General features: G+C 41.6%; 1 protein-coding gene across 2 annotated transcripts in view; it reads left to right on the top strand.

Moving 5' to 3' along the window:
- Window positions 1-18,241, top strand: part of PRDM10 (PR/SET domain 10) — a 113,484-nt gene that overhangs the window by 59,020 nt on the left and 36,223 nt on the right. The window contains exons 5-9 of one of the 2 annotated variants that reach the window (XM_049856638.1): window positions 6,179-6,404; window positions 8,482-8,723; window positions 10,118-10,321; window positions 14,420-14,492; window positions 15,810-15,927. In XM_049856638.1, the coding sequence (XP_049712595.1) occupies window positions 6,179-6,404; window positions 8,482-8,723; window positions 10,118-10,321; window positions 14,420-14,492; window positions 15,810-15,927 (863 nt within the window). Of the gene's footprint in view, window positions 1-6,178; window positions 6,405-8,481; window positions 8,724-10,117; window positions 10,322-14,419; window positions 14,493-15,809; window positions 15,928-18,241 lie in introns of those variants that run through there. The other variant, XM_049856639.1, reaches the window with a different exon arrangement.

Below are 18,241 nucleotides of genomic sequence, written 5' to 3'. Positions count from 1 at the left end.
TTTTCACCTCAGAGCACCCTTTATTTTCTCCAGTCTCCAGAAGCAATCTTGTTTCATGTTTTGTACAAAAAGAAAATTATACTTAGATATCTCTGTGAACTGTGGCATTACACAGCATTGTAATGTTGGCTTACTGTCTTTACTGTAGCTCCCTGTTGAAGAAACTAACCAGCACAGTTTTTATTTCTGGCCATAACACCTCAATGATTGCCAGTTTATTCAGTGACCTGGATAAATTCTGGATAGAAAGTTAGAGTGGGGATTTAACACAGATGACGGTTGCCTTTTTTTTTTTTTTTAGCAAAAACGTTCCTATTTTCAGTTGTTTTCAGTGGTGGCCAAATCTGTTTGAAGCCTTTTTTGATACATGTATTTTTCATATACGCACTCGCTTGTCCTTGGGGATGACATCGGTCCTCTCCAAACATGGAAGTACAGTCTTCTCTTTGTCTCTGAAAGTGAACATGTGTCACTCCCCACACGCTGAGAAGAAAATATGCTGCACTGATAATTGGTCTCAGCAGGAATCAAGAGGCAGTCTGTCGTGATTGCTGCTGTCCAGTCTTGTTTCGTATTTCATTTCTCCGATAAATTGTCCTGAAATTCATTATTACAGTTCCAGAATAATTAGGGTGGTATTGGAAAAAATATACCATAAAGTTTCACAGACATTTTCTTTTTTTCCTGCATTTTATTGTCTATGACAAAATGCATAGGTTTAAAACATTTTTATGCCTTATTCCTTCGTTCCTCTAGGTAAAACTGGCACACGTTGCTTACTGGCTTGGTTGTTGTTGTTGTGTGCCTGGCTGTTACCTCAGGAGCATGTATGTGGTTGTCTGGTTCTGGTATTCATGGTGTACGTGATGTTTCCCTCTTCTGCCACCCTCCTTGAATAGACCCGGTTCCTTAGGGGCAGCTAGTGATGAAGTGGAAAAAGCAGGGCATAGTCAGAATTTGTGTTTCATCTCTGCAGTTTAGGAGCTGTGTAACCTCAAAGGAATTTAAGTATATGGGTAACATTCAGTAAACGTCAGATGAATTTTGAATGAATTATTCATTAAACAAATTTTTAAGACATACCTAAACCAAATCCATTGCCATGGAGTTGATTTCGACTCATAGTCAGACCCTATGGGACAGAGTAGAACTGAGCCACAGGGTTTTCAAGCCTGTAAATCTTTATGGAAGCTGACTGCCACATCTTTCTCCCACAGAGTGGCTGGTAGGTTTGAACCACCGACCTTTTGGTTAGCAGCTGAGCACTTTAACCACGGCACCACCAGGCCTACTAAGGCATAAAACCCAATGCATTGCTGTCTAGTCCATTCTGACTCATAGCGACCCTATAGGATAGGATACGATAAGACAGAGTAGAACTGCCCCACAGGATTTCCAAGGAGTGGCTAGTGGATTTGAACTGCTGACCTTTTTGTTAGCAGCTGAGCTCTGAACCACAGTGCCACCAGGGCTCAGCCTAAAGCATACGTTAACCAAAAAAACCAAACCAATTGTTGTCAAGTTGATTCCGACTCATAGAGACCCTATACGTGTTAAAGTCTGTTGTGAGAGAAAGAACTTGATTTGGCCTTTGATCCTGGTTCCTGAAAATAACCCTTGGAATTCCCCAGCAATTGAGGTGCCCTCATTATATAAAGGAAACCCTGGTGGCATAGTGGTTTAGTGCTACGGCTGCTAATCAAAAGGTTGGCGGTTGAAATCCACCAGGCACTCCTTGGAAATCCCATGGGGCAGTTCTACTCTGTCCTGTAGGGTCACTATGAGTCAGAATTGACTCGATGGCAATGGGTTTGTTTTTTTTTTTTAAATTATGTAAAAACTCAAGACAAAACTTCAGGGTGTATGCAAATAAGTGGGGCTGCACAGATCACCTGGCAACTAACCTCAGAAGGGAGAAGGGCACGATACAATCAATGATGCATATGCAGTGAGGCCCAAATCATGACTATGCAAAAGCCAGTAAAAGCCCTGAACATGGACGTCTGAGGGCCTTCCTGGATTGGCGAGAACATCTGTGTGCAGGAGAGGGTGGTACATCCCTGGAGATGGTGGAGGCCCTGTGCTGGGACCCCTGTCGAACCTTGCCTGATGTGTCTCTTCATTTGTGTCCTTTCTGGCTCTAATAAATTGGTAACTGTAAGTATAGGTAGTCTCCATGTATTTTGTGAGTCATTCTAGAGAATAGACAAACCCACAATGGGCAGTGAGCCAGCAGAGGCTGGCATGTCTGTTTGGCAATCTGAAGGACAGCGTCCTTCTAACTTGTGAAGACACAGTTTGGGTGACAGAGAAAGGCTGTGTGAGCATTGCTCTAAAAGGACAGAGTCTTCTTGACTTGTAGGTCTGACCTAACTCTGGGTGGTTAGGGTCAGAGAGAGAAAGTGCTATCTGGGTGGCTGGCAGTGAGGATAATGGAGATGTGGGAAGGTGAAGCCTGGATCCATTTCCAGGTGGGGATTGGATTCATGCTGACCCTTACCACACAGTTAGCAATAAAGGTGGGATTTGCCCACTTGCCCATTTCTTAGTGCAGTTAGCACATCTATACTATCTAGAGATATATAATTTTTACCTAGAAATGAGTATCCTTGACCATCTTCATTCGTTTTCAACATTTCATGATTCTAGTATATACTCAACTTCTGATTTAGCATCAGTCCTTCAGGGTAATGCTGAAGTGCTCAAGCTTCCTTTTCTTAGCCACAGTCTTTTAGGAGTGTTTCAGCATCGGGGAGGAGAAGGTTGCTGGTGCTATTTTAACGTCAGCTTTCTCAGCATGACCAGAAGCCAGCAGTCACCTTGCCTAGCCAGTCTTTCTAGCAGCATCTGTTGGGAAAAAGAAATACGTTATGGCTTCACAAGAGTAACTCTAAAATGCTGAGCTCATTCTTTCACAGATTGGCCCAGCAAAGAGATAAAGAACTGAGGAGGGGTTGAGGTGACTATATGCTTTGGTTTGTTCAGTGTATGATAACAGTCATCACTAATGCTGGTGTAAAATTTAAGTGGCTTGAGAATGAAGAGCGATATTGTCGATTGTGCTGAGCTTGTGAGTGGGGTTGGCATGGCTTCCTTGCAGGATCTGTGAGAATGTGGCAGGGAGGTGGCAAATTAGGTGTGTTGCCCGAAGTTCCCTGCTCTTCTTGTTGAGTCCTCGCCCTCAGTGGGTATTTTATTCTGTTTTTATTGAAGCCAAAGCATCTCCCAGAATTTTGCTCTCTCATATAGAAGGTTCTAAGCGGCCTTGAGTTACAGAGATGGAGTACCCTGGGAAGGTCTGGCCCCTGGGTTAAGTGAGTGAGTGATACAACACGTGTGTATTATCTGAAGTAACTGAATTGACCTGCTTTCTGGAGTCTGCGTGTTTTAATCGTTGGGCAGTGGTATTTAACTTCCACAGCAGGTGGTTCTGTGTCAGGCTCTGTGAATACACTGGTTGCTCAATACTGGTTCTCTATAGAAGTTAAGAAGTTTTTGTGTTTGCATGAGCAGTTGAAAAGGGCTGTCTCCGTGACTAGGAGCAAAGAGTTCCTTTAGATGTCTAAGGCATTGATGTCATTGCCCAAAGGACTAGATGTTTCAACAAACTAATCTTCATTGGATACCTACTATATGCTTGGCAGTCTTGTAGGGCTACTGAGGAAGTATGTAATTGTCATCTTGGCCCTCAAAGAATTAATCGCCATCATCATCATCATCTATTATTATTAATATTAAAACTTAGTAAGTACCACTCTACTACTTGCCTTATACACACATTGTTTCATTTAATTCTTAGGAAAACCTGTGATACATGCATCATTGTACCCATTTTACTGATCAAGAGACTGAGATTCAGAGAAACTTAGTAACTCGCTAGAGGTGCCAGAATTTTAACTCAAATCTCTTTGACTCCAAAGCCCACAGACTGCTTCCCTGCGGTGTAGAGAGACAAGGTGGATGCACGTGAAAATTAGTAGTCCTTGCCACAGTAGATGGGATTTTGGCTATAATAGATACAAGGTTATGAGGGGTAGCTGATACATGAGATGTTAGACTCAAGAACTGAAAAAGAAGTAATAAAATGAAATTTACTAGGGATGAATGCAGAATTCCACATTTAAGTAAAAATCAACTATTTAAGTACTGACAGGGAAAAAATGGTTTAGTAGCACTTTATGGAGGAGCCCTGGTAGCACAATGGTTAAGCACTGAGCTGCTAACTGAAAGGTTGGTAGTTTGACCCCACCAGTGGCTCCGTAAAGATTACAGCCTAGGAAACCCATGGGGTTGTTCCAGTCTGTCATATGGGGTCGCTATGAGTCAGAACTGACGGCACACAACAAGAAGTACTTTGTGAAGGGAAAAAACTACCCAGGGATTTAGTTGTCTGCAACTTCAGTATGGGTCAGCAGTAGAACAATGGCTAATGCAATCTGATGCTCTATTCATGGTGACATGCAATCCACTGAGGAACAGGTGAAGATAACAAGACGATGGGTGATCTGGAAACATGGCCATGTGAGAAAAATGGAATGAGTTTTTGGTCTTTAGATATGTGAAGGACTGTCATGTGGAAAGAAGGGTTAGGTTGTTCTCCATACTCCAGGGGAAAGTCCCAGATCCCAGTCAATGCGTGGGAAATTGTAAAGGGAGGTTTTGACTTGACAGAAACTGTCATAGCGCTATTCCAAAACGATTGACGCTGCTCTGTGCAGAAATGAATTCCTGGTCATGAAGTGTTTAGGCAGAAGCTGAGGAACCCTGTGACTTTGTGTGTAATAGGAGGTAGGATCAGAGGAGTGTCAGGGAGGGCTGGAGTGATCTGAGATGGTTCTTAAAGAAGCTGGGACATGATGGCGTCTGGGAGACTGGTGAGGGAAGAACATTCTAGATGAGGAAAACAACCTGTGGGAAGATACAGAAGGAGGAAGGAGGCTTTTTTTTTGTTTTAACTTGATGATTTATTGAATAGGCAGGGGACATGGCCTGAGTATGGCTTACGGCTCTAATTAGGCAGTAGAAATAAGACTGGATTAAACGTCTGGGGTAGTGTATCACCTTCTAACACTTATTTTGGTGGTGAGAGAGTTTTTTAAGGTACCATTTATTTTCTGTCCATGGGCTTGGTGAAGTAGCATTCACCTAATTCGTGACCCAAACCTTGCCTTATTTGCAAAAGACTGACTTCAGCATGATTAAGCAAATAAGAATCTCTCATTTTTGCATAGAAACCTCAGCTTCTCTGGGGTGTTTAAAAGCAGAGTCGCTAACCAGTTAATTAACCAACCACAGGTTGCACCAGATGTGTAGTTTTAACTGCAGTGGTTGGAGACGGGCAAGGCATTCCATACCCTCTGTGGTGGCCGCCTGATTGTGGCCACGCTGCAAAAGCAGGGGAGACTGCCGACGGTGTGTGTGTGCACACACACTCACGCACGTGCTCACACATGCATGCACAAGCTCACATTCACACATGGGCGTACAGATACATGCACGCACGCACTTGCATTCACACAAGTGCATGCACACGCACACACACACACACACACACACATACACACACACACAAGGGTCCAGGAGGTTTGTTACTCACATAGGTGAGGTCTCTGGGAGAGCAGGGCAGAGCTCTCTCAAAGGGCCTGAGAGAACCAGGAAAGGAGACAGGCTCAGAGCTTTATTGTGGTCAGGAGTGGGGCCGGGGTCAAAGTCCTGCGTGCAGGCCGGGGCTTAGCTGGTGCCAAAGGAGGAGAACCTAGGCTTTCTGTGTACGTTCTAATGTAGGGCACAAGAGGAAGAGGGAGGGCTGAGGTGTAAAAGCTGTCAGCAGTCAAATATCAAAAAATGGAGTCAGACTCCTCATGACATCCTGTAAATGGAAATCATTTTTCCAGGGCTTTGAAAACAGCTACCTGTTACTATCGAGTTGGTTCCGACTCAGAGTGACCCTATGGGACAGAGTAGAATAGCCCCATAGAGTTTCCAAGGAGTGCCTAGTAGATTCGGACTGCTGACCTTTTGGTTAGCAGCCATAGCACTTAACCACTACAGCATCAGGGTTTCCTTGAAAAGAGCTAGTGTGAAGAACATAGTCCACCAAACCCTGGTTCTGTGTGTGTGTGTACCAGCTAAATAAAAGGTATGTCTGCTAACTTTATGCCTTAAACCTCTCGTCCAGGCCTCATTACCAGTACATAACCAGGTGTTACCTTCAATTGAGAGTGTGGATGGTTCAGATCCTTTAGCAACTCTACAGAATCCCATTGGGAGATTGGAGGCAAAAGAGGAAGAGGAAGAGGATGAGGATGAGGATACTGAAGAAGATGAGGAGGAAGATGGTGAAGACACGGACCTGGATGACTGGGAACCAGATCCACCTCGGCCCTTCGATCCTCACGACTTATGTAAGTTGGAGGTGCTGTAATCCTCAGAGGAAGTTATGTGTTGTTTCTTGTGAGTACCTGTGTGTGTTAACATAAAAAACAAACAAACCCCCCCAAAACAAAAAGAAAACAGTTGCCATAGAGCCGACTCTGATTCATGGCAACCCCATGTGTGTCAGAGTAGAACTGTGTGTATTTCAATGGCTGTGACCTTTAGGAAGTAGATCGCCAGGCATTTCTTCTGAGGCACCTCTGGGTGGATTCAAACTGCCGGCCTTTTGATTAGTAGCTGAATGGTTAACAGTTAGTGTCCCCCAGGGACTCTGTGTGGTAACACAGCTAACGTGCATGAGCACTTCCTGTGTACCGGATACTGTGCTGAGTGCTTCCTGTACATCAGCTCACTTCCTCTTCCTTACCGTCTTTCCAGGGAGGTGCTGGCACTGTTTTTGTTACTCCAGCTTTATTCCGAGTAAACTGTGGTTCAGGAGGGATCAGGTAGCCTGCTCATTCTAGCCCAGGTCTCTCTGAGACTAGAGCTTGAGCTCCTAACCACCACTGTAAGTTTGTCCGATCCTGGAATATTCTGGCCGTTTTGGTTTTAACAAGTTTGCCTCGTTGCTTTTCCTCCCTGTTTGATGATCTTGTAAAAAGCTTGTTATACCTCAGGCACTTGTACTTTGAACTTGTTAACTCACTCAGCGTTCTCTAGTCTCATGAGCTAGGTACTACTGTCCCCACAGAAGGCTTAGGTGGTTTTCCAGTGGTCACACTAGGAGATGACAAGAGCCAGGATTCAGACTCAGGCCGTCTGGCACTGGTGTGTCCACAACTGACCATGTGCCTCACAGCCTGTCCACTGCCTGCTCTCCCTACCAGATCATTCTTTCTTTCCACCCGTTTTCATGCTCACCTCTCTGAGTTCCCAAGGTTATTCAGAGCTTGGTGATCTCACCATGTTTTTCTTGGGGCCTCTGTAAGGTAGGAGTAGTAAAACCTATTTGCATGGGGCCGGTGTCCAGCTACCCTGATCCAAGAGATAACTTTTTTGTTGTGTTTTTCCTTGAATTTATAACTTTTCAAGGCAACTCTTTAGTCAAATAAATGTAAAGTCACTGTATCTTATAGCTATTAATACTCAGTTGACCTGTTGCCATCAAGTTGATTCTGACAGCTCCCTTCGAGGAACTTAATTAAGCAGTCTCATCAGGTGTCTTTTTTTTTAACAACTATATTGAGATGGAATTTACGTATTAAAAAATTTACCCATTTTGTTTCATCAGATTTTGCATTATTTAGCATAATGAACTTTTTTCTTTTCAGACAGGATGTCATTGACTTGGAAATTTAGCGGTCACTAGATTAATTCTGGGGGTAGTGGTGGTTTGGTGGTACAATTCTCACCTTCATGCAGGAGACCCAGATTCAGTTCCCAGCCAAGGCATCTCATAGACAGCCACCACCTGACTGTCATTGGAGGCTTGTGTGTTGCTACGATGCTGAACAGGTTTTAGTGGCACTTCCAGATTAAGATGGACTAGGAAGAAAGGCCTGATGATCTGTTTCTGAAAATATGTGAATGAAAACCCTATGGATCACAATGGTCTGATCCCGTTGTGCATGGGGCCGCCATGAGTCAGAGGTTGACTCAACAGCGACTAACAACCAACCCATTGCTGTTGAGTGGATTCTGACTCATAGTGACCCATAAGACAGAGCAGAATTGCCCCAAAGGGTTTCCAAGGAGTGGCTGGTGGATTCAAACTGCCAGCCTTTTGGTTGGCAGCCATAACTCTTAACCACTGTGCCACCATGGCTCCTAACTAACAACAACAGTTTAATTCCAATTCCAGCAGAGAAATAAAGTCACAGCCTACATATTATTTTTGACTAGCATAAAGTAATTCTGCCTGACTTTAGAGGAAAATAATAAGATTTCGTTCGTCTGTGAAAGATGTATTACAATTGAATGGAGTTAGATGAATTTTGGCTTTGAAAACTTAATATTTGGGGACTTTTCATGTCAGGACTTTTTATCTTAAATCAAGCCATGCTGAGGAATTTGACCGTTCTTTAAGATTTCCTTTCTTTTCTGCAGGGTGTGAGGAGTGTAATAATGCACATTCGTCAGTATGCCCAAAGCATGGCCCCTTGCACCCGATCCCCAACCGGCCCGTGCTCACAAGAGCCAGAGCCAGTCTCCCCCTGGTCCTCTACATCGACAGGTTCCTGGGAGGGGTCTTCTCCAAGAGACGCATTCCCAAGCGCACCCAGTTTGGCCCTGTGGAGGGACCCCTCGTCAGGGAGTCTGAGCTGAAAGACTGTTACATTCACCTGAAGGTAATTCGTACTTTTTCGCATTTCGCTCTTGTTCTTGAATATTTTCCTACTTGAGTCTCTTACTCCAACTTCATCGTGTTTGTTTGCTAGTATTTTTCTTCCTATGCTTCATTTGTTTTCAATGGAAACTTTCTCTCTCACTCATAAAATGGAGACTGCAATTTCAGTCTCCTATGGCATCATATGGAAATCCTGGTGGCATAGTGGTTAAGTGCTACGGCTGCTAACCAAAGGGTCGGCAGTTCGAATCCACCAGGCGCTCCTTGGAAACTCGATGGGGCAGTTCGACTCTGTCCTATAGGGTTGCTATGAGTCAGAATCAACTCAATGGCACTGGGTTTGTTTTTTTTTGTTTTTTAAGGCATTATATGAATAATTCTTAGAGGTATAGCTCTTACATACTTTGACAGTGTGATTCTTTATGCTTCTTTCTGCATGAACTTGGATGGAAGACGAAGGGAATTACGTACTCTTGTAATCTGCCATCATCTCATAGCATCCCTATAGGACAGAGTCAAACTGCCCCATAGGGTTTCCAAGGAACGCCTGGTAGATTCGAACTGCTGACCTTGTGGTTAGCAGCAGTAGCACTTTAACCACTACACCACCAGGGTATAGGGTCACTATGAGTCAGAATTGACTTGACAGCAATGGGTTTTTTGGGGTAATCTGCTATGTGCCAGTAACGTTTTCAGAAAAACCACGTTTCAGTTTTTGATGATGTTATTAACAATAGGTCTGTTGTGTTGAATCTTTCAAGAATAGTGTACCATATGAGAAAGTATTTTTATATTATCTCTGTTCTTTACATTTGATGCCTTTGCGTCTGTCTAGCCCTGTCTGCTGTTTGCTTCTTGGAGAGCCACTCTAGAGAAGGGAGAGTGTCTGGATGTGTTTTGTTAGAAGTCAGCTGCTGTCATGGGAAGGTTTTCTTTGATTAGTGCACACGGTCTCCAAGAAAGGATATAACGATATAGAGAGAAATATCTATCACCTGGCTACGGAGTATAAACGAACGCAGTTGAATCCTAAAAGGATGCAGGCTATAATGAGCTGAGAGTATGTTTGCTGGCATTTTCTGGGTTAGTTATACAATACTGTGGTATGGTAGTTTTGTGAAACATTAAATGAAGCTCTACAATTAGATTGTCACCTTTTAGGTGTTGCCAGTTAATTCTGCTACAGTTGAGGCTTCAGGAAGCATCCTTTCCCTTTCACACCTGGGAAGTAACAATTCCAGTCTCTTTGTAGATGCAAAGGGAAGAATCAGGACGTATAGCTTAGTTTAAGGAGCAATATTTTCTATGTTATGACATGAATGGATATCACATTGAGGTTTTGTTTTTGTTTGTTTTTTCCGTTGGTATAGCTTTTTCCTTTCTCTTTGGTTGCAGGTTTCTCTTGATAAAGGGGACAGAAAAGACAGGGATTTGCATGAAGACCTGTGGTTTGAGTTATCTGATGAGACTCTTTGTAACTGGATGATGTTTGTGCGGCCAGCCCAGAATCATCTGGAGCAGAACCTGGTGGCGTATCAATACGGCCACCACGTGTATTACACAACGATAAAGAACGTAGAGCCCAAGCAGGAGCTTAAGGTACAGTCCTGGGTCAGCGCTGCCCTTTGCTGGGAAGAGGGACCGTGTAAGGCTTTTCCTAATTTTTCTTCTGGAAGCAGGATTCTTACTAAACTGGCCCTTTCCTTGTAATTCACTTACTTACCGAGCACCTACTATAATAACCCCATAAATAAAACCCAGTGAGAACTACAAGGATCCTGTGCCTATCAGACAAAAGCTACATGAAGGTGTTAGGCCTAGGGGTAAAGACATAGTTGTTTTGGGGAGCAGATTGATGTTTGTGATGGGGTGATTAAAGATGGGATCACTTAGTGTCATTTACCCACTGCAAAGAAGAATTTGGGGGGAAACAGGAGCTTCTGTAAAATAGGATTCAAATGTATGAGTGCAGTTCTTGTCTTTATCTGAATACTTCATTTTACCCAAAGAATTCTATGTTGACTTCTGATTTCAGGGATTTATTTTGGGGGGATAACTTTGTGTTGGAATTTGTCTGAATGTTAACCCTTGGTAAGATCATGAAAATTTTGCTTGTGATTTTGAGGTGAATCACACTTTTTTTTTTAAAGCTATGTTAGGAACATGGCTAAAGGGGGTCAGAATACTTTGTGACTTCCTGATATAAATGAAAAATAGGTGAATAATGAACACAAGAGTACGTGAACACTGGATTGTACAGTGCCTCCATGTGGTAAAAGGCAGAAATAGACACTTCTTTAGGGAGAGTAAAGACCAGGATTTTGTTCAAAAACTATATCAAACCGATGTAATTGAAACTTCAGTAGATAATCCATAAATGCTGAAAAAAATATGTTAAAAAAAAGGTTCATATCTCACACCATCTTTCCCAATAAATTTTATTTAAGAAAAAACCTGAACTGAGGGAAGGAGATTATTTTCTCTTTAAAAACAATAGAACTGTGGAGGGAAAGACAGATACAATTAAGTAAAAATATAATAGTTGAGTGTAATGAAGAATCAAAACAACAGATAAAAAGGAAGCAACAGAATGGGAGAAAGATTTGTAATGAACGTGAAAAGGTTTAAGTATGAAAACTGAGAGTCTTATACTGTAGCCTTAGCATGTCAGATGGACAAATACGGGGAACAGACTTTATTTGGAGGAGGGAAAAAATAGTAAAGAAATGTTTGCCAATTTTTCAACATTGATCTTTGAAAATGACTCTGAGTTACTATTTTTGTTAATTATAAATTAGCAAAAATAAATCGATACAGACCCATGGATGTGAGGGTCTTAAAACATAGAAACATTCATCCCAGAATTGCAATATTTTGTAGAATATTTCTGGCAATATATGCCAGAAATGTCCTTGGCTGGGTAACCCAAATTCTTAAAAATTAGCCTAAGAAAATAAGTATAAACAAAGATAAAGCTAGATACATTAGAATTTTGTAGTACCATGTTTCAATGAATCTAAGACATAATGATTCTAAGATAAATCACTATTTTATCCATTATTAAGGAAAAAAATACTGCCAGCTAAACTATATTACAGTACTTAAAAAAAAAATTATCATTGTGAAAATATACACACCAAAACATTGGCTGCTATACTTTTTTTAATCAACAAGGATGTTTATTTTATGCTTGCTGAAGGAGCTACTTTAAACTTTTATGTAGATATAGTTTAAAATCATACATCATTTTTATGCATACATAAAAAGGCACAGATAGGCAAAATAAATTGGTTAACACATGAACTGCTTTATGTTCAGAGCTGACTTTTTTTTTAACTAATCACTGTTTTGCTTAGTCATTGATGTTTGTGTTTATCTACATGGTGTCATCCTCTATGCTATCAACAGTGTTGGTGGTGACACAGTATTTTTAAGATGAATGTTCTACTATTGCCTCTGGGCCATTTTTACAGGACATGATACCTTTTCTACAAGGTGATGCTGTGCTTTCCTATTTGCCTGGATTCACATTTGTCTTTTTCCTCAGTGGGATCACATGCCCTTGGAAGTTAAATGGTTTTTGATCAAAGTCCTTAGGAAGCTTCTGACAATTTAATGTTTGATACCTTCATGATAGGCCTGCAGGACTGAGCCCAGCAGCCTTTCATTGCTTTGAAATGTCTTTTATTTATTCTGAGGGAAATGGCAATTTCTTTTGCCTTCAGTTGTGTTGCTTGGCAAGTGTCAACAACTCATGGAGTGCCAGTGGTGCACATAACCGAATACAGATCGCGTGACCAAGTTTGTATGGGAGCAATGAGCAAGCAGAGACAGCTGCAGGGTGAGAGCAATTGTAGAACACCATCAATTCTCAGACACTGTCTGATTCCAGAGATGTTAAAAAGTGAAAAAATACACATCTTTGAACTGTTAACAAAGGGTAGCTTTACGATAACAAAATGACGAGTTACTTACAGTCCAATAGCGGGGGCATAGTTAAGTGCATTATGGAACACAGGCTCTGTAGAATATTATTCTGCAGTTAAAAATGAAGTCTCTCTGTAGAAATATTACGATATATATAAAATAATGTTATACAAAAATGATATACTAATCATTAATTCAGTGATTGATGTATTGAGCTCCTACACTAGGAGAAGACAGACCTGTTCCCTTTGTTCAAGGACCTCGTGTTCTAGAGAGAGATGGTCAGAAAGATGTAAACAGGCCAGTCATATCAAGCTATGTGACGCGGTATGAAAGAGTCGCATGGTGTAGACAGAGCACAGGACAGGAAAGGGATCCATTTAGATGTGGTGGCTAGGGAAGGCCTTGCTGCAGGGGTGACATTTAGGCATTCTGCGGGCAGGGGCCAGCACTGTAGGAGGGGTGGAGAGGGGTGAAGGGGAAGGACCTGACATTCCTGGTAGTGAAATGCCAGGGCAAAGGCTCGGTGTGGGAAGAGAGCTTAGCTTGTTTGAGGAACTGAAGCAGGCCCTCCTGGCTGAAGGGTGAGTGAGGGGAGTGCAGGAGCTGTGACTTAGTGAGGCAGGGCCAGATCCTGCAGCCCTTCCTATAGCCTCATCTAGCATGGCAGGTGTTATGAAACGGGGAGCTGTTGCCGCTGGTGAGCATGGGAATGACAAAATCTGCTCGTGTTTTTAGGAGACCACTCTGCTGCTGTGTGGAGAATGGATTTGAGGGAGCAAGAGTGGCAGGGAGCAGGCCAGCTCAAAGGCCACGCAGCAGTCCAGATGAGAGGTCCTCTTGGCGTGTGCATGGGTGGTAGCAGCAGACCTGGAGGACATCTGATGTGCATCTAGGATGTAGAATCAACAGTTCTTGCTAAAGGATTGGAGAAGAAAACTAAGAGATCAAAGATACCTTCTAGGTTTCAAGTTTGAGTGATTCGCTGAAAGTAGGATCATTTATTAAGAGAGGAAGACAGGGAGGGGTGGGGTGTGAGTCAGGGACCATCGAGGATTCAGTTGTGGGCATGTTAAGTCTGAGCTGTTTGTGAAACATCAAGTGTCAGATAGGGAGTAAAATGCAGTTAGAGGGAGGGTCTGGGATGGAGATATTAATTTGACAGTCGGTAGCATAACATTAGTTGGGAATAGATGGGATCGCCGTAGGGAAAAGTAAAAAGGCCCTGGTCTAGGCCTTGAGGAACACCAATAGTTAGAAGTCAGGGAGAAGAAGAAGAACCAGCCAAGGAGACTGAGCTCAAGCAGCCAGGGAGGTAGAAGAGAGGAGGAGACTCAGAAGCATGTAGTGGCATTGGAAACAGTCATTGGTGATCCTGGTAAGAGCAGGTTTGGTGGTATGCTGGGGGTGGAAGCCACCATGATTACAACTGTGTAAAAGTCTGTATTTAAAGAAGAAATCAGAAGAGGCTTTGTTTTATTTAGATGGGGAGACTGTGAATATAATCTCTTGTGAAGGTGTTCTAACAACACAAACAGTTTTTTAAAAAGGCAAAAGAAGACATGCAGGTGTCTTGGCAATGGACTTCCTGACTGATGATCTGCCAGAGACTGGTGCTGAAGGGTTAGTCTCATACTGGTTTTTTTTGTTTTGTTCGTTTGTTTGTTTGAAAAGCCTGAATTGCTTTATGTAAGCAGGAGAAATAATTTAAGCATGCAAAGAACATCTGGTAATTGCCCTTAATTCTTGATGATGTACTGATTCTTGCAGGTATGGTATGCTGCATCCTATGCTGAGTTCGTCAACCAGAAAATTCATGACATTTCTGAGGAAGAAAGGAAAGGTGATTGGACTTTTCTGTTTTCTGTATGAATTGTAAATTGTGTATATTGCATCTTTATGCAAGCTCTAATGTTTCCATCTCAATATATTTTCAAAGATACCCCTGTAGGATTTTTAAAGCTACACATTGAATTCTAGGATCAAATTACAATGACATATTTATATTTCTTTTGTGGGTACTGGAAAACAGTATTTAATATAATGAAAACCTCCAAATATTAAATTAGACCTAGATCAGAGGACGATCCCTATCTAGATTTAAACATCTCTGATGACTTAGCAAGGCAGGCATTGACTTTGTTTTCAATGGAAATGTTATTGAAATATAACCTACATTCAAAAAAGTGTACACAGATCATGTCTACACATTGATGAATTTTCACAAACTGAACATTCCTGTGTAGCCTGCACCCAGATCATGAAACAGAACCTGACCAGTACCCTAGGGTTCCCTTGTACCCTCTTCCAGTTCCTACTCACCTGCCAGAGTAACTGATCTCCTGGCTTCTAATACCCAGATAAAAGGTGCGTGCTATTGAACTTCACATAAATGGAATTAAGTGATGAATACTTTTTATATCTGGCATCTTTTTTTCAACATTATGTTTATGAGATTCACCCATATGGTTGTACATAACAGTTTGTTCATTGACGTTGCCGTTTGGTATGATGTTGTAGAATGTACCACACTTGATTATCTATTTTACTATAGATGGTAATTTAGGTGGCTTCCAGGTCTTGGCTATTGTGAAGAGTGCCACTGTGAACATTCCTATTCATGTCTTGTAGTGAACATACGGATGTGTTTCTGCTGGCCGTACAGCTGGGAGCGGAATTGCTAGGGCATGGACTATATATATATACTCAGTTTCAGTAGATACTTCTGAGCCATTTTCCTAAAGTGATTGTATTGGGTGTTGATTTTTTAAGTTATGTGTAAGAAAATATACCCTCAGATTATGTAACTTGGTTCTGAATCACTAGGCTATTTGGATACAGATTTCCATTGTAGTACCTTTTGTCTTTTCAGTGTGATGAGGGTGTGTGTGTGTATGTGTGTGTTATGAGGTGGTATGAGGGTCCTTTGATGTCTTGCATGGATATGTCAGAAAAAAGATCTTAAAAACCAACTCTCTGCCAAATTTTGGCCTTTGATTTCATGATTGAACAGTGAGGCAGATAGCCGGCACCGTATTTTTATCCCTGTGACGGGCTCTCAGGGCTACATCTGAGCAGGAATGGTAGGGACACTGGGCATTTGGGATTCATTGGTGTCTCTTGGTCACCAGCCTTTTTGACTTATTTCCTGTGAGTGCAGTTCTTCGAGAGCAAGAGAAGAATTGGCCCTGCTACGAATGTAACCGTCGGTTTATAAGCTCGGAGCAGTTGCAGCAGCATCTCAATTCACATGATGAGAAACTGGACGTGTTCAGCAGGTACATGGGAGGGGGCTGTTTCCCAAGCTCAGTTTTCAAAGGTCCAGAATAATTTCTGTATCCTCTATAAATTAACGAGCGTTTCTGTGTGTGTGTAGAGAGCTAACCAGGTAGGCTGCTGAGGGAAATGTCTTACCTGTCATTTCCTCTCTTCCCCATGCTCCTCCCTTACTGGTTGTCTCTTTTCCAGTATGACCCATACCCAGCAATAGGAGATCCATTCACTTAGTGAAGTTCTTCCTTAACTAGAAGTTCTGAAGTAGGAATTCTTGAGATAGTATATACCTTCAAAATAACCTGCATCTGTGATTTTCAAACATTTGTCAGTGGTATTCCTTTATCAAATGAAATTGGATGTTTAATTCTCATTTATAAAAAAGACAGATGAAAGGAGGATCACACAGCATGGGTAACAGAGGCCAGGTCAGGTAGGGCCTTACAGCTAACGGTAAGAAATGTGGGTTTGATACTCTGTCTGATGGAAGCCTTTAGAGGACTCTGATCAGAGAATATTGTGATGTCAATTATGTGTTTTTTAAAAAATAATTTATTTTATTTTTTGTTGTTGTTGAGAATATACACAGCAGAACATACCCATTCAGCAGTTTCTACATGTACACATCAGTGACATTGATTACATCCTCCAAGTTGTGCCAACATTCCCACCCTCCTTTTCTGAGTTGTTCCTCTCTCCTTAACATAAAGTCACTGCCCCTACCTGTTAAGTTTCCTATCTGATCTTTTGAGTTGCTGTTGTCAATTTAATCCTGTATAGATAGATCTTAAAGGTGCACAATGCTCAAGACATACATTTTTTGCTAGTTAAGCTAAACTACTATTTGGTTTTAAGAATACTTCAAGGAATATTTTTGGTTTAGGATTTAAAGATTATCTTAAGTACTGACCATTCTGACCAGAGACACGATAAAAGGTCCTGGATAGAATGGGAGAAAAAAATAGAACAAAATTCAAATTCCTAAAAAAGGCCTGACCTACTAGACTGATAGAGACTAGAGGAACCCCCAAGACTATCGCCCTATGATACCCTTTGAACTTGGCGCTGAAGCTACTCCTGGAGGTCACCTTTCAGCCAAATAAGAGATTGGCTTATAAAATAAACAATATCAGCTGTGAGTAATGTGCTCCCTTAAACAATCAACTATATGAGAAGGCAAGATGAGGGGAAGGCAAGCTAGATCAATGGAAACAGAACAAACAGGATGGAAATAATGAGAATGCTGATATGTTGTGAAAATTGTAACCAATGTCACAGAATAATTTGTGTAAAAATTGTTAAATGGGAACCTAATTTTCTGTGTAAGCTTTCACCTAAAACACAATAAAATATATTTTTAAAAAGTGATATGATGATTAGAAAAAAAAAAAAGATTTATCTTCAGGCAATAGTTTAAGGAGTTCATCTAGCCTCCATGGCTCCAGAAAGTCTGTATTCCATGAGAACTTGAAATTCTGTTCTACATTTTCTCCCTTTTGGTCAGGATGCTTCTGTAGATTGTTTGATAAAAATATTCAGTAGTAGTAGCTGGACACCATCCAGTTCTTCATGGCAAAGGAGGCAGTTGTTCATGGAGGCAATTAGCCATACATTCCATTTCCTCCTCTTATTCTTGACCCTCCCTTCTCTGTTGTTCTAGACAAATAGAGACCATTTGTTGTAATTTGGATGGGTGCTTGCAAGCTTTTAAGATCCCAGCCACTATGCCACAAGCTAGGAGGTTGAACAGAAGTATTAAATATGGTATTAGGTCAATTAGCTGGGATGTCCCATGAAACCATGACCATAAACCTCCAAACCAAGGAACCAAATCCTATGAGGTGTTTGGTTGTATGTAAGCCACCTCAGCAGCCACTCTCTCTCTCTCTCTCCTTTTTTTGTTGTATAACTATATCTGTCACATAACTGTTGCCAATTCAACAGGTGTGCAACTTATTGACAGCAATGACATTAATTGGCTATGCAACCCTACCCTTAATCAATGAGATTTTTCCATCACTATAAATGGAAATTGAGTTTATAGAGGGTTATAAGCAATAACTCTCCCTCCTTTCCTGTTTCCTCCCACCTTTAGTAACTACTAATAAGCTTTGGTCTCTATACATTTGTCTGTTCTTGTCTTTTTATGTAAGTGAGATCATACAATATTTGTCCTTTTGTGAATGACTTATTTCACTCAGCATAATGTCTTCAAGCTCACTTCATATCATAGCACGTATCAAGACTTCTTTTCTCTTACTGGCTGAGCAGTATTCCATTGCATGTATGTACCACATTTTGTTTATCCATTCATCTGTT

The sequence above is a fragment of the Elephas maximus genome, chromosome 17 (assembly GCF_024166365.1).
Source record: "Elephas maximus indicus isolate mEleMax1 chromosome 17, mEleMax1 primary haplotype, whole genome shotgun sequence".
Lineage (NCBI taxonomy): Eukaryota > Metazoa > Chordata > Mammalia > Proboscidea > Elephantidae > Elephas > Elephas maximus.
This window is presented reverse-complemented; position numbering and strand designations above follow the sequence as displayed.